At 24.2% G+C, this 18,010-nt stretch overlaps 3 protein-coding genes across 3 annotated transcripts; all 3 read right to left on the reverse strand.

Annotated features, from left to right (window-relative positions):
* Nucleotides 1-306: 306 nt before the first annotated feature.
* On the reverse strand, nucleotides 307-3,675 carry PmUG01_11023100 (conserved Plasmodium protein, unknown function; the record flags this gene model as incomplete). The annotated part of the gene is made up of 1 exon (XM_029005874.1): nucleotides 307-3,675. The coding sequence occupies one exon, from the start codon at nucleotides 3,673-3,675 to the stop codon at nucleotides 307-309; it is 3,369 nt and encodes a 1,122-aa protein (XP_028862420.1).
* Nucleotides 3,676-4,435: 760 nt separating this feature from the next.
* Nucleotides 4,436-9,421, reverse strand: PmUG01_11023200 (conserved Plasmodium protein, unknown function; the record flags this gene model as incomplete). Its single annotated transcript, XM_029005875.1, has 2 exons — nucleotides 4,436-5,633; nucleotides 5,997-9,421. The coding sequence occupies 2 exons, from the start codon at nucleotides 9,419-9,421 to the stop codon at nucleotides 4,436-4,438; spliced, it is 4,623 nt and encodes a 1,540-aa protein (XP_028862421.1).
* A 1,238-nt stretch (nucleotides 9,422-10,659) lies between these two features.
* On the reverse strand, nucleotides 10,660-16,990 carry PmUG01_11023300 (conserved Plasmodium protein, unknown function; the record flags this gene model as incomplete). The annotated part of the gene is made up of 2 exons (XM_029005876.1): nucleotides 10,660-14,709; nucleotides 14,918-16,990. The coding sequence occupies 2 exons, from the start codon at nucleotides 16,988-16,990 to the stop codon at nucleotides 10,660-10,662; spliced, it is 6,123 nt and encodes a 2,040-aa protein (XP_028862422.1).
* Between the last annotated feature and the right edge of the window lie 1,020 nt (nucleotides 16,991-18,010).

The raw sequence follows: 18,010 nt of genomic DNA on the forward strand, positions 1-18,010 counted from the left end.
TATGTACCTTCGTGCGCTTACATTTGCAAATACACGCACTTATGTGCAAATGAATGTATGTACGTATGTATGCATGTATGTGTATTATATACATACATTATTCACGAATCCCGTCGTTACTGCTGCTTTTATTTTTACCCCCTGTTTATTATTATGCTTGTAACAATAATTCATACGGGGTAATATTATAATTTACTTGAAAAATAATACATATATTATTAGAGTTAAATATATTGTGGAGGTGTACGAACAGGCACATATATATATATATATAAATATATATATATAATGGTGTAAAACTTTTGACTAGAAAGATGTTTTGCCATTATTATTACCGTTTTTGCATCCAATCGAAAAAAATAGACGTTTTTTTAAATACAAGAGGTAATTATTTATTCGAGAATTTTGTTTTTTATTTTGTATTTCCTCCCATAGGAAGAAGGTAGAATTAAATAATGCATTCTTTTGACATATATGAAAAATAATTTTTCGTTTCTTCCGTTCTAATATTTTTTTTTTTTTTTTTTTTCTTTCTGTATTCTTACAATGTAATAAATTATTAGTAAGAATGAAATCTTTTTCCTTTGACACAAAAATATTCTTTTCCCCATAGGCCATTAAGTAATATATGTCCGATGCATAATTTAATAGTATGAAAATATTAATTACATTTACTTTACAATTTATTTTTTCATTTTTATAATAACATATTAAAAAGCTTTTAAGTAGTTTTAAAAACGCGTTACACAATGTATATAATAAGTAACGATAATCGCCCTCTCCTTCTTTTTTAAGTGGGATGTTGTCATTAAAATATTTAAGTAATCTATGAGTAAAAGGAAAGTGCAAAAATTTTTTTTTTCCTATTTTATTTTCAAAGAGAGTAGAACATATTGGTTTAAAGTAAATTGTGTACTTTTTTTCAAGTTGGTTTTTTCCCCATAACTGCAAAAAGGGTTCTTCAGCTATTTCATGTAGATCAAAATTTAGTACAATTTCAAATGATGTGTTAGGATATCTATATGTTGAGCCATTAAAATAGGAACACATATTTGACCTTATCATGTAATTTTTAAAATATAACCAATTTTCTTTTATATTATTTATTATAATAAATGGATGTATAATTGTATCTACGCTATTAATTATATCTCTTAGTATTTTTCTATTTTTTCTATATTTTTCTCTGAATGGAAATATCAATGACGATGATTTGTTTTTCCCCTTCCGAACATTGCGGACTCCATCAATTGTATCCTTTACTTCTCTCTTGTTCATTTCGCGCACATTAATTTCTCCCATGTTAATTTCTCTTGCGTTCATTACTTTGTAGATTCTCTTCTTTTCACATCTCCTCCTTTCAAACAAATCCACAAGAGAGTTCACTATAACACTTCTAGAGAAGTAGCATATATGATTTACTCTCGCATTACTTGTATCATAAAAATCGCAACTCTTTTTTTTTAATTTATAATAAATGACGCCGTAAAAAATGAACCGTAATAAGGAAAAAATTTTGTATTCCTTTAATGGTTGAAAGGGATAACTCTGATAATTCATTTTCAATAAATTTATAAAAGCATAGACACAAGAAGGTACACATATGTTGTGATAAAGAACATATGGACTTTTTTTAACTATTTCAATTTGTTTTAAATAAATAAATTTATAAATATTTAATTTGTTAACTGTCTTATTTTTGTTATTTACTTGAAGGTGCTGGTGATAATAAAAACAAAATTTTATAAATAAGAAACAAATATCAAAATTTTCTCTTACTAAATTTTTTGCATATAATCGATTTTTGTTTTTATATATATATTCATCATAAAATGCTTTGAAAAAATTAGCGACCTCTGATCTTTCTTCTAATAAAAAAGAAAAGTTACCTTTAACATTGCACTTCGTTGTGTTAACCCCATTATAGGAATGATCATTGCGGCATTCTTTATGTGTATTTTGACAACCTCGATTTATAACTCCTTTTTTGTTTCCTTTATATTTACAGCAGCTATAGTTCTCTTCATTATTCCAACGCCCTGCGGTGTAATTCTTACATTCATTGTTCAATCTCCTTTTAGAATAATATTTAAAAATGATGTCCTTATGTCTATTGTATATTTTGTTCCTGCTTTTTTTGTGAACCTTCCAATATTTATTCACACACTTTTTCATTAAATAATAAATTGCCTCCAAACGTATAATACATTTACTTTTTTCCTTATCCGTATTATTACCCCCTTGATTTAACAATAGTAGTTTATTAAAAATTCTCAAGTTGTAATTTAAATTAAAAAATATATGATACCTTTTGCTTAGTTTTTCAAAATCATATGAGCGGCTAGCTACAAATAGGACCTCCTTTTTATCATAATTGTTGAGGTCTTTTATAATGTTGAGATATTCAAATGTGTTCAATAAATGTTCTTCATTTATAGTAATAAAAATGTTTTTCTTTTTCTTAAAAAAATTGTTACATAAATTATACTTCTGCAATGTAATTTTGTAATTCCATACGTTACTATTGTTACGTAATAGTTTATTCACATATGCATTTATATGTACTCTTAATTTACCTTTTTTCATTATGTCTCTTTTGCACCTCTTCTTAAATGTCTTTTCCATTAAAATATTATATATATGTAAACTTGATTTAATCAAAAAAAAAGATCTTTTTAAATTTACAAAATAGTTAATAAATTTGGTTTCTTTTATTCTTAGTAACGCGTCTTCAATAATGCTTATTGTTCTACTTTGGAACGAGGTTTCTACAATATTTTTTTCTTCATTACACATTAAGCTAATGTTTTTTATACTTCCGTTTAAGTGTTTTCTCCTTTTTTCACCCTCTACCACCTTCTCTCTTTTATGCTGTTTATCACAATAACGAAGTAGTTCATAATACCCCCTTATTTTTCGAAAAAGATCTTCACCATACTCACAGAAATTTATCTTAAGATAACTAAAATCATCCGTGGAAATTTTGCTACCTATATTGAATTCATAATTAATAAAATCTAAATCATCCTTTGTTACGAAAATTGATGCTTCACATATATCAGTGTCTAAAAATATTTTCTTAAATTTTGTTTTCAGTTCATCATAATTTCTATTTGTCAGTTTTGAAAATAAAATTGGTATATACGATAGTAATTCTAGTTTATTATAATTCCATATTATTTTTTTCTCCTCCTTATTTTCCCTAATTTCTGGTTTATTTTTGAGTAATGAATCGAAACTATCGATGGCATTCCTTTTTGTACTATCACTGTTTCTGTACCTACTTGTGGAGGTATCCTTATCATCGATTTTATAATTATAATTAAGCTTGTCTACACAACTTATGCAATTTAAAAAAGTAGTTTTTCCACTATTTTTATCACCACATATTAATATGTCCATATATTTTATTTCATTTTTTATGTTTGTGGTTATTGTATTACTCTTCTTTTCTATCCATATTCTATTTTCTCTTAATCTTTTAATACTATTTTTCTTTTCTTTTTCCCCATAGTATATATTTATTTCTTTCAGAATGTTAAAAGAATTGTTCTTAATTTTTAACAAGTTGTTATCTATATCCAAAACATCTTCATCATATTTTTCGTCGTTTTTATACGTATATATTTCCTCATGATAATTAATCGGACATTTTTTTTTTTTTTTCGTTTTCATTTAAACAAATTTTGCCAAACGAGGTTATTTTTAAATAATTTATGTGCACTTCCTACGAATTGGATGTCAGAAGTTCAAGCCTTTTTACTTTTTTAAAGAAATGCATTTCTATAAGAGTTTCTACATTCAAGACTGCAAAGAGTTGTTTGTTCGTTTGCTCGTTTGTTTGTTTTATCGTTTTATCGTTTTATCGTTTGTTTGTATATTTATTTATTATTTTTATTTTTTTTTTTTCGCTCTAGTGTACCAGTAAAACATGAAAAAATTATTTCGAAACTATTCTTATTATTTGTTGAACCTCGTTTTAACTAATTGCTCTTTTTCTTTGTTATATCTGCTTATGTTGTTTTTTTTAGGGCACGTTTTGAGCTTTGCTATTTAAAAAAAAAAAAAAATAAAATAAAATAAAATTACGATATGACAAAAAATTTATACGAAGTTGCCTTTTTGATCTCTTTATTTTAAGAAAAAAAAAAAAGAAAAGAGGAAAGAGTATATGGGGAAACAAGAACAATAGACTGCATTCGAAGTAAAAAGAAAATAAAAGGAAATGAGAAAATCAAAAAGGGGTGAATCAAAAATGAAACAAATTTACCACAAAATATGTATATCACAAAACAAGTTTCCCACAGGAGCTTATTACTTATCATTTACGAATCATACTTTTAATAATATCTATCTTCGTACCTTTTGGTAATACGATGAACACAGTCATGTATTACATACGTAAGCAAGTAAAAGCAAAAACTATAACGTATGATCAGACATTCGTTAGTTGGATGGCAGTAGAAAATAGAACGTTAACTAGTGACTCGTGAAGAAAGGAAATGTTGTGCTTGAGGGAAACATAAAAATGGGATTTACATAAATACATATGATCTATATCTAAACAGGTATGAAATAATTGAATAAAGAGTAGGAAGCTAGAAAAATATTTACTTAACAAAAAATTAGCAAAAGGAAATGTAAAAAGAACTTCATTAATTTTAGAACTAATCCATCTATCAATTTTATACTTAGTTGATTTTAACCATATATAACAAAAAGAGAAAGGACATATTTCTATTTCTTCGTCACTATTATTTTTTGTGTAAATTATAATTTTTTCAATATCATTTATTTTTAGATATTCATTTGAAAAAAAATCTTCATAGAATTCGTTCGATTCGGAGAAAATATTTTTAGTTAGTTTTAATGGGTAGGTAACTTTATGAATACACTTGTTAATAAAGTTAGGTAGCAAAAATAGAAGTAGCCATTCCTTTATCTCATTATTTATACTCTTAGAATAGAACTCAACAAATTTTATGTTATTATCTTTATATAATGAATTATATAATGTGTATAATGCTAAAGTGCGAATAGGATATATTTTTACACTTAAAATAAAATAACAGTCTTTTAATTTTAGTTCATCTATATTTCGATTTTTATTCCAATCAGCATTATCATTCTTAACTGTAATGTTCTTTTCGTTGTAATGAATGTTGTTTCTAGACTTATTAAAATCAAAAAAATTATTTTCTGTTTGGTTTTCTCTTAATACAAAATGGGTTGATTCGTCATATTTCTCCATCTTATTATTATTCATTTTATTAATTATGATTTCTAACGAATTTTTTTTTTCTTCTTCACCTTCTTGTAATATATTTCTTTTTATCTCATTAAACTCTTTTTTAATGTTTTTTGCAATTTTATACCCAAAATAGTCGGGATTGTATGGCCATACGGGGAAAAATGCTGAAATGTTCTCATCATCTTTTGATATATTATAATTTATGTTACTTAGTAAATGCTTTTTTATACTAACTTTTAAATTTACATCAAAACAGTTGAAGTAGTTTATCTTATTTTCCTTCGAACTAATTCTTATACCAAGAAAAGAAATGTCATTTATGTACTTATCATTGTTACATATATCTTCTTCCTTAAAGCATAATGATAGAATGGAATCACTCCTGCGTTTTAATGTAATAATAAAATTTTTTTTTTTTTTTTTTTCGATAGAAGGGGATAGAAAAACAAATAAATTAATTCAAAAAAATTATTTTCAAATAAGCAAAGTATAACAAATGTATGTTGACCTAGTTTTAGCACAAGTGTCATATTTTTTGGAAGATAGAGACATACAGGAATAAAGTAACAGGAATGAAGCAAAATGGGAATAAATATCGTTCTCTTTTCGCAAGTATAAAAAGACATAGTAGCATGAACGTATGAATAAACACAAGATCAAACGTTATCTCACGCATGTTTTTATATACATGCGCATGCAGACATCCTTCGCATTGCTCAAATTTTTTTTTTTTTTTTTTTTTTACCTTTGGGAGTAGTTGCAATCCTGATAATATAAATCGAAGGATATGTTTGGAATACATTCCAAGGAGTGAAATGTTTTTGCTATGTTTTTGACTCTCGGGCCATTATTATTTGCTGTATTATTTATCAGAATTTCTGTGTTTTCTTCGTGGCTATTTACATAGTAATCTTGGGCGCTATATTCATTATTTTCATCTATCTGTTGATTGTACACACACTGATGATAAGTTTCATTCATTCTCTCATTAATTTTAAAATTAATTTCGTCGGATTTGTTAAAATTGTAATACAATCCTTCTTCATCAGTTAAGAATGAACAAGCGCTGGTTTCACTTGTTGAGTTATGAATATCATATAGATAATTATTAACATTTTTAGAATTCTTCACTTTACTTTTGTTCATCTTTTTTTTTACAGTAAAATTCTTATCATAATACATCTTTTCTTTTATGTATAAATCTGTGTTTAACCATATTTTGTTTAAAATATTTCTTAATAACGATTTTTTATATTTCTCGTTTTTTATGTAGACATACGAATTTTTTTTTTTTTTTTTTTTAGAGCACGTATTCTTTTTTAATTTTCTTTCTAATACAATGGATGTTTTGTTAAGACTACATTCAGAACTCATTGCGTTCATGCAATTATTTTTTAAGTGTCTATTTGCTTCTATTCCTGATTTCGTAACATACTTTCGTGTTATATTTTTACCGATTCTTTCACTTCGCTCCTGTCTTTCGATGATATCTTTTTCACTCAGATCTTGATCTTTTGGATGTGAAAAGAAACCGCACAAAAAATTCACAACCGAATCAGTAGACGGACTTATATTCTTTAAGTCTATTATTACCTTATTCATTAATTTCATTGCTTTTATTTTATTATATAAGAAAAATGATTTTACAAAGCTTCCTCCATTTTTTGAGAATAAAAAGTTTATAAAAATAGGATCCATATACAAATATTGATAAACTAAATCATAGAATATTCCGATTTTTAAAAAACAGTTTGTAAATATGGTATGAAAAAACTTTTTATTACTTAGCCATTTATTTATAGTTATTTTATTACAAAGATTTTTTAAAAAAATATTGTCGTATAGATAACCATAAAAATCTAGAGCTTTCATAATTTTTTTAAAATTTATTTTATTGATTCTATTTATTATATCATTAGAAAATAAAACTTTCGATAACGCAAAGTTTACATGATGTTCATTCATATTTATCAAATTATTTGTACTATACGTATTTAAAATTATTTTAAAATAGGAATATTTCTCAAAGCATTTTATATTTATCTCTAATATTTTATTTTCTTTTTCATATATTAATTTAATATTTTTTAAAAAATTATTTCTTAAGGGTACCTTATTTTTTATTATGTATTCTTTTTTTTCCCCGATTACTTCCGTTTCAACCTTCTTATCATTCTCGTTATCCATAATACCAATTTTATTATTATTTCTATTCTGTCCAATATATTTTCTAAACAGTTCGTCCTCTTTACTAGGTTCTAACATCACGCTTGATGAAAAGTTTTCAAAAGGGTAACCGTTATTCGTTGTTATATTGTTCTCCTTTTTTTTCCCTTCAACGTCATCAATTTTGTAATGAAGCTTATTTTTATTATATACCACGGGATCATTCACATCATTTCCTTCACCATAAATTTTATTATTACACCCGTGTATTTGTTTGATGTATCGGGACTTGCATTCCTCATTATAATTTTCATGCATTCCGTCCATTTGATTGACCGCTTCTTTTCCTACTTCTTTGTCTGCTCCATCCCTGTTATAGATTAGATATCCATTAGAAAAATCCCCATTTTCTTCATCTATGTTCTTACCTTTGTTTACCTCCTTGTCCTCTTTTATGAGGTTTAAAATTTCGTTATGAATACTTTTTATTTTTTTCTTTTTTTCTATTATATTATTTTTAATATTGCTACCATTACTGTTTATCAGATCTATGTATTTTATAGTGCATTTGCTATTACAACTACTATTATTTTTGTCCCCATTCAACGAGAACATATCTTTGTCATATAAAATAACTTTTTTGTTTATAGGTGAAAAGCTTAACTTTTCATTAGAGGAATATTCACTACATTTATTTATTATCCTTTCTTTTAGTTTATCATTCAAATTGATTTTCGTAGAATTACTACTTATTAATTTTTCTCTCATTTCTTCATATAATTTATTTTTATTACTTAGGCTTTTGGAGAGGATACTTATTTTGTCATCATTTCTTTCATCCTCTATCATAAGACTGTTTGAATAATACGGATATAATACATCATTATTAATCATATATTCATCCCCTGGAGTGGTGTTGCATCTAATTTGAATATTTACTTTGCCTCTGAATTTCCTAATTTCCTCATTTAATTTTTCTTTGTTTTTTTCTGCACTTTTTCCTTCGTATATATTGTCTAAAAGGATAGGACTACAATTTAAATCATTTTCAAGAAAAACATGTGTCAATTCATTTTCTTTGGACTTATTTTTAAGATTATCATTTATTGTGTAGACCTCCTGTTTATAATGCACTTCATCTCTTTTGTTTTGCTTCTTCACTGATTGCTCATTTTTTTTATTTTTTTTTACGCTTTCTTTTACTTCTCTATTCTCACTATATATATTATTTTCATTTCTTTTCATTTCGTTACATTCCTCAGTTAACCTAATTCCACCTTCATTTCTAAATTTGTGACAATGAATTCTAGCAGTTGTCACATTCACATTACCAATAACTGTTTTTTCTAATTCACTATCCTTTCTTTTCGTCTGCAACGTTTTTTCTTGCAAACATTCATATTCATTTTTGTTATTTAAGTTTTTAGTCGCAGTGTGTTCATTACAATTTTTTGTGTCACATGAATACCTCTTAGTATATTCACTATATGTCCTCTTAACACCATATTTTGTCTTAGAGTTATTTTCAGATTTTGAATAGATCTTTTCATGTATCATGCCGCTCTCTATTTCTTTATCACGCAATTTATTTTTATTTACGCTCATCAAATCTTCATCTGTTATATAACATTTCAACAAAGGGCAAAATTTACCTGTATATATATTATTTTTTATTTTATTTTCTTCTGTTATCACTTTTTCTTCTATCACTTTTGAAATATCATGTTTTTTTTTTATACACACATTGGTTAAGTAAGATTTATTACAAAAATTATTACTATCATTATTTTTGTAAAAGTCTTTCAATTTACAAAATATATTTTTATTATACTTCCCTTCGTCCTGTAAATCGCTACACTTCATTCGCTTTTTTATATAATCGTATTGTTCACTCTCTAACATGAAATTATGAAATAGATCCTTTTTATCTTCGCTCAAGGGGTATTCAGTGACTTTTAAATTGTGAAAGCAATATGAACGCTTTTTTGAATTATACTTCATCATTATGTTATAAACGCCAGTGTGTTTTTTTCGATTTTAATTGGGCGCGATGCTAACATAAAAGACAAGGAAAAATAAGGTAACAAAAAAAAGGACAACAAGGCAACAGCAAAAAGGACAATAAAACAAAAAAAATGACAATAAGACAAAAGAAAAAAGTAAAATATAACAACAAATAAAAGTAAAATATAACGACAAATATGAGTAAAATATAACGACAAATATGAGTAAAATATAACGACAAATATGAGTAAAATATAACGACAAATATGAGTAAAATATAACGACAAATAAGAGTTACATAAGGCAGCGAAAAAAAAAATAAAGCAAAAATTACCAAAGAATATGGCAAAAAAGATACACACAAAAAGTAACAAATATGGAAACTTGCTAATAAAAATAATGGGAAAAAAAAATAAATAATTTTATTTACCTTAATGAAAAAAGTACATAATTTTTAAATATAATATGACCATCTTTGTGACACACGCATAACAAGTAATTTCCTTTTTTTATAAAAAAAAAAAAATAATGATAATAATTTAAATAGACTCGAACTATTTAATTAAAATAAAGACGTACGGTACTAAATTATAGGGGTAAAACAACAACGACATAAAAATATTACATATAAATATGTGTATGTATAAGCATTTAATGTTCTAGGCATTTGTTTTCATTTCATTGCTCTTTATTATACTTTATACACATACGCGCCAAGGAACTGCATGCGCAACCTACATTCAAATGCAGTAATCGAAGAGAAATTTATTTAACATTAATTCATATATGAGTATAGTTCAATATTCTTTCGTATTTTTTAAGCATAATCAAATGTCTACTTTTACGCATATTTATATTTTATCATGCATACACATATATATAAATACTCAAGTATACCCAATACAAAAAAAAAAAAAAAAAAAAAAAAATATATTTTCCCATGAAAAAGAAAAAGAAGCATTGTAGTTCATTTTTTTTTTTTAATTAATTTTGACATATGATGTCTATCTTTTATCATATACTCATATGCGCATATTCACCTATGAAGTAACACAAACAATTGCATTTTTAAATGATTTCGCTATTCTCGAGTTATTATAAAAAATGACGATCCATCCATTCAATCAGAAATAAACACATAAAGATAGTACTGATAAAGAAACAAAACAGAGCAAAACAAACTAAAATTAACATCATTGTTGTAATTAATGTTATTGTTAAATTGCATACTCTTTTCCCTAAATATCTAACCGAATTATGTTTATGAAATTGTAATACTTGTCTGAACAACCAATTATATTAATCAGATTTTCATTGGAAATAATTTCTTGCGTTAACAGGGAAAAAGCTTTTCGTACATATATAAATATTTGAAAATGTTCACAGTTACATTCAGATATCAATCTATTTACAAAGTCGTCGTTCATATTATTTTGAAAGTAATAATTTACGGAAATATTTTTATCGTAAAGTTTTAAATCATCTGATTTGTTAATATGAACAACATTATTATAAAAATGTTCTAACGAGTTGTGCTTTCTTTCGTAAAATTTTTGTTCATAATTATTTACATGCATAAATTCAATATTTTGTAATAAATCATTAAAATGGATTTCTTTAAAATTACTGCTTCTCCTGTCATTCATACTATTTTCACTATTAAATTTTAATAAATTATTATGCTCTATATTATCCCCTTCACCACATATTGGTGCTAATCTACGAAGTACGTTCTTATTAAAAACTTTTACATTATCCTTGTACGGGATAGGAAGCATTAAAACAACATTAACTATAGCATTAATTATTTTGTGTAATCTTTCTCCTAGCTGTTCTATAGCATATTCATTAAAATATTCCATATCTATGTCTCTTATAATTTTGTCCAAATTATTGATGCTATTAATTTCTCCTTTCAAAAAACAAAAGCCTTTTTCTCTGTCACCGTAATCAGCACCATAATTATCATCATCATCATTATTATTATTGTTATTATTATTACTCTTCCTTTCATTATTATTATTATTAGTATGTACCTTAGAACGTAGGGAAACCATTTCCCTCTTCTGTTTATACATACAGAGATATATTAATATATTACAATAAGCTAATATAAAATATTTTAAATCATCCGAATTTTGATATATATAAAATATATCATTTAACCACTCATCAATAATAGATGTGAAAATATGTTCATCAACTAGAATAGTAAAAAAATCCTGTATATCTAAAAAAAGATACATAGAAAATGACTGATATATGTATCTTTTTTTCTGAATCATCAATAACATTGTATATACATTATACTCATTTTCGGAACTATTTAAAAGGAGATTGTTGTTCACACATTTTAATGTTTTTAGTAGCTTCCTTATATGTTCTTCTTTTTTATCTTTTAATAGAAATATATTAAAATAAATAGTATTTAACAACTTCACAATTTTTTTTTCCTTATCATTGTCCATAGCATCTAATCGATGATTATGCATATTATTATTACTACTATTATAATTATGACTTAATTTCCTTTTTCTTCTTGTCATATTCTTTTTTTTGTTTAAAAAATAGTTTTTTATATGTCTATAAAATAGTACTTCATTTTTGATAATTTCATTTTTGTCTGCACTTATCTCGTTTAGCGTATCGTATAATTCACTTTTTTCAAATGCACTATCTCTGGAAAATCTTTTCGCATTCTTAGAAGAACTAGAACTATTCCTGTAAACATACCCTTGTAAACTCATTTGTTTATCTTCCTCCTCCATTTCTACATATGCCCCTTCTCCCACATCTACGTCTAAATCCTCTTCCATTCCAGCATCTATGTCTGCTTCTCCAATACTTTCAAATAAAAATTCTGTATCCTTAAAAATAAACTCCTTAGTGTTAAAATTTCTATCTCCTGATTTTGCTTCATCAAATTTTTTAAACGAATAATTCGAACCAGTATCATCAATATCACTTAATTCGGTCTGATCATCTTGAATTATGTTATATGCCTTCCTTAGTTTACTCCAAAATAAATGCGTAAAAAGTATTTTATTTTTTGTTAATAATGAAAATAGATATGATAATAAGCTGTTATATAAATATAAACCACATATATGTATTGTGCTATTATTACAAAAGTTTTGCTCATTAATGTTTTCGTCCGATAAGCAAATCAACAATAAACTAATTTTTCGTAAAATTTCTATTAATGATATGTTAGAATTATTTATCCTAAATGTTTTTTCCTCTGCTAGGGAAAAGAAAACATAAAAGACATCCCTTTTAATTACATTACTAAAAAATTGCATTACATACATAGGGATATTAGGTATTTTTTCTATTTTATTTATCTCCCTTAAGTGAAATATATTCAAATCGTTCGAAATATGTGCTAAGGAATAAAGAAAATAAAACCAGAAAATTTTATAATTAAATAACGAATTTTTTGTAAATATGTATAATATATAATATATTTCATTTAATATTTCTTCATTCAGTTCATTATTTTTTACTCTTCTTATTATATGTTTAAAATAAACTATAAAACTATCATTTTGCAATATTTTTATTATTAACACATCTTGAGTACTACTAGCATTTTTATAATGTTCCAAAAAAAAGGAAAAAAATTTTAATGTTCTCAAAAATGAATACCCTTTGTCATTTCCTAATAAGGGAGAAGACGTTACATCTAGTAGGGATTCATTTAGCAAGTTAATAAATAAAATAATATTATTGTTAATTTCATTCTGATAAAACATAGAAATAAAATTCAAAAACTGGTTTAAATTACTTTCTTCCATTTTCTCCATGTAAAAATGAAAATTGTTATATAACACATCATTAATAAAAAAGTCCGTGAAACAATTTACTTGGTTATACAAATAATTTTTACAAATTTTAGATCTAACATCACTATAATAATTACAATCAATATTGTCTTCCCTTAAACATTTTAAAAGATATATTTTTTCATAATTTTCACTTAGATTTATATTTATATTATCCCAGTAGAATATATTATCACATGAAGTCGACTCATTTTTTATAAACAAAATTAATAATTGAAAAAATAAAAATATGAATATTTCTCTATAGTCGTTATAAAATATTTCCCTTGGAATTCCATATTTATACATTAAATTAACTAAAGTGTCAAAGGACCTAAATTTTAAATGTTTTTCAAAATAAAATAAGTTTATAAAACTAATATAAAAAAAAAATTGTAATACATTATCACTAAATCGTGTCATATTAATATATTCCTTTAACATCCACATCACGACTCTCTTTAAGTTATTTGAATAAGGGTGCAACAAATTTACTAACATATAATTAAGAAAAAAAGACTTGTCCTTTATTTTAAAATCATCAGTAATACTTTCAAATTGGGATATTTCATTAGCATCGTTATTAAAATAAGATATATAACTGCATTTATTTTTATAATATTCCTCAATATAATGATCAGTAGTTAAATCTTCTTTATCTATACGTCTCCTATAAGAATCATTCATGTTATCTAATAATACCTTTTGATTTATTATATTTTCCAAAACTTTTTTGATAAATAAATATTTATAATAGGTTAAAAACATAAACAAAGAAAAATATTTATATAAACTTATATCATTCATAATAAGACAACTATAATTTAAATTATGCTCATTTTGTACACTATATAAATCTTTAAATATTAACTCATCCTGAGAATATTTGTATAATGGTAAATTCTTAATAATAAATAACAAACTATTAAATGTATCACAATTTGACATATAAAAACTAGTAAAATCAAAATTATATTCTATTTTATTCTCTTTCATATGATTCTGTATTATTTTTGAGATGTAGTCAATTATATTCTTTATATGAATTTTATAATTCTCCGTTCTCATGCAAACTTCTGAATTAATTAAGAAGTTAACATTTTTATAACCACATATTTCTATTTCTTCATTCGAAAAGTCTAATTCTTTTTTTAAAAACATTTCAGGATATAACAAATGCATATACTCATTTTGAATAACTAAGCATGTTCTTAAATGATCTTTTACATTCTTATCTAAATCAAATATTATATCATAAAAATATTTCTCTAACAATTCACAAAATAAAAAAATTATGTAATTCACGTATTTCTTTAGAATATTCTTTGATTTTGTATCGTCGTAATAATCAAGTAAATATTTACGGAACAATGGTATCTTTTCAAAACAAATAATATATCTCTCAAATTTTAAATTATCAAATAATAGACTCTCTTTCTGTCCTGCGCTGCTCGTGAAAAAATTCTGAAAATAAAAAAAAAAAAAAGAAAAAAAAAAGGTAAATTTAATTGCATATACAGCCATAAATTTAAATGCATTATGGAGGAACGTTCATTTAACAATTTCTCAGCGTACAGTAGAATAAGGCACATTTAACGTTTTCGCTACCATATACAAATATGCATTTATATACACATAACGCATTTTATATTTTTCTATTATCTGTTTTTACATCAATGCATTCTATATGAGAGCTGCTGTTAATATGAAAAAAAAGACAACGTAAAAAAATCTCACTCAGAATATTTTGTTTGACAAATGCTCGTAAATTGTCCAGAGAAATTATCATACACAGGTAATTCACTGAAAGGGACAAGCATTTATCAGAAAACTTCAAATAATCAGTATAATCTATTATGTACTTAATATACCAAAACAGTTTGTTATAATTCATTCTTTCTTCATCCGTACATGTAGTGTTTATAGTTATTTTTAGTATTAAAACTGAAATTTTCTCTAAAAATATAATATATTTATTTTCAAAATGCTTAAGAATCATTTTCCAAGTATCATTCATTTCCTCATAATTAATGGATCTATATAAAAATAAATTTAAAATTTTTAAGCACCACTTTTTTGACTTCAATATATATATCAAAAATAACTTGTCCAAATGATTTCTTTTATTATGGATAAATTTACTTAAATTTTCATAAGAAGATTCTTCAGTTATTTTAGAAACAGATATAGACCTTTCATTGTTATACAGTTCATTTGTATTTATATTTACATTTACAAAATATAAATTATTTACGTATTCATGCAAATTTATATCTATTATTTCCATTATATTAGTAAATAATATTTCAAGTTCATTATCTAGCACTCCTTCTGGCAATGAAATAAAATGACACACCAAAGTCTTATATAAAAATTTTACAATTTTTTTTGTTATGAATATAATATATATATTGTTATTAAATTTTAACAGAGAATATAATAATCTGTTAAAAAAGGGGAAAAATATTTTTATTATATCCTCAAATCCTAATAACAAATTTTCACAAGGTATTTTTAAATCACTGTAATCTTCTATTTGTAATAAATTTTTATTGCTATTATTTATATAAGAAATAAAGTAATTATGATATATAACAGAATAATAGTTAGATTTATGAGTTCTAGGAATGTACTTTTTTAACATTTTATTCATTAAAAACATTAAAGAATAGAAATTTTGAAATTGTATCACCATACTGTAGTTATCCTTCTTTTCACTGTTTTCCTCATATTTTATTTCATTAACTGAATCGTTATGACCACTTAAATCCATAATATAATATATAGTTGAATTGTAATCAGTATTTAACACATTCCTGAAATCATTATTTTTAATAAAGGAAATAAACTTAAAGGTATCAAATATATTTCCTAATACATTATGCCATTTGTAAGGATAATCAATCAAAAATATACTAAAAAAAATATCAATAAAATATAAGCATATATTGAATTTTTTCATTTCAATTATACTTTTATATCTTTTAAAAGATTTATACATATCCTTATTAATCATCTTTACAAAAGTAGTAAAATTATCACTTCCTTTATCATTTATTATACAGGAATTTTTAATTAGCAACAAAATTTTTTCTTTTAAATATGTCCATTCTTCTTCTTTAAGATGTTTTGAAGTCTTTTCTAAATTTTCTAGTAACGTATAATTTTCGATAATACTTTTACTTAAGAATGTAATGACTAGAAAATTTGTTTGAGTGCATTCTGCATTTTCTGTTTCTTCTTTGTTCTTTCCCCCGTTGTTCCATGTGTGTTTGTCTAACTCAACGTTATCTTTACTATGTATTAAACTATTAAAATTTTTTATTTCTTTCTTGTATTTATCCTCTTCATAATTCCTTATAAGATTTTTCAAATATTTATTTACAAATTCAAAAATATAATTCTTTAAACATATTAGCATCATTAATCTTGTAAAATGAAATTCTTCATTTTTAATATAGGAATTATTAATAGCTTTAATCGTCTTAATGATATCCAAGTTATTATCTTTGAATTTTCTAGAAATATCATAATTTATATTTTTCTCTTTTACTAAATCAGTAAAGATATCTACTTGTTTTTTTATTTCCATTTTATAGCTAAATCCTGCATCATTTTTTTTATCCCTTACACTTTCTCCATGGTTAGTTTCAAAAATGTTTAAATCTTCTGTATCGTCTACCTTTTCGTGGTAATTATTTAAATCAATAAATAATTTGTCGTTTATTTTAATTAAAGTATCCATTATTCCATGTATAATTTCTTAAATAATAGAATGAAAAGTAAAATTACAAAAAATATGGAAATTAGATTCTTCTAGTTAAATTTTAAATCAATATATCGTAAATAAATGGAAGTGAAATTTTCATTCTATGAGTTTAAGTATGTAGTTCAACTATTGTATTGAGATATTATTTATTTTATTATTTTATCTAATTATTCATTTATCTGATCATTTTTTTTTCTTCTTTTTTTTCTTTTTTTATTTTTGTTCTTGTGTTACCGACCTATTTGTTCAATCTTTTGTTGATATGTACGATTCAGATGCTGGTTGATACATTTGTCTGTTAAGCTCTTTCTTCGTTTCAACTTTCTTATTAAGCGAAATAGCGAATGGTAAATATTTTCATGGAAGTAAAAGATAACTAAAAATTGTTAAATTCACTTAGTTAAGAAAATAAATAGAGTTACGCATAAATATAATACCCAAATAAAAAGTTAGTGTGTAATATATTTTTTGCAATCTATTTTATATGAAGTATTATGACTTAAAAATAAAAATGGGAAATGCGTTTACCCTTATATAACCCTATTTTTTAAATTCATTTGTTTTACATATTTGTACACACCAAAGGTTTCCAAATGTAAAATTTTAAAATTTTAAGAATTCGAAAATTTTATTTCGTAAATAAATTTAATTAATTTAATTGTTAATAATAGAGACATGACAAGAGAAAAAATATTAATTTAGAATTATTTTTTTTTTTTTTTATTTAATTTTTTAGCTTTTTTTTTTTTTTTGTGTTCATAAAAAAAAAAGCCATTACTTTGTACAATATTTACTGTTCATATATAATATGTGAAAATTAATATTCTCATAAAAAATATTTCTTTCTTTTTTTACTATATATTAACATATGAGAAAAAAAATAAGGAAATATGTGCAATTAACTATTTAAAAAAAAAATGATATATGGTGCTACTTAACCAGACAATGTATATAATGTGAGCGTGTAGTTGTAATATGATCAATGTGAAAAAATAT

Source organism: Plasmodium malariae, assembly GCF_900090045.1.
Source record: "Plasmodium malariae genome assembly, chromosome: 11".
NCBI lineage: Eukaryota > Apicomplexa > Aconoidasida > Haemosporida > Plasmodiidae > Plasmodium > Plasmodium malariae.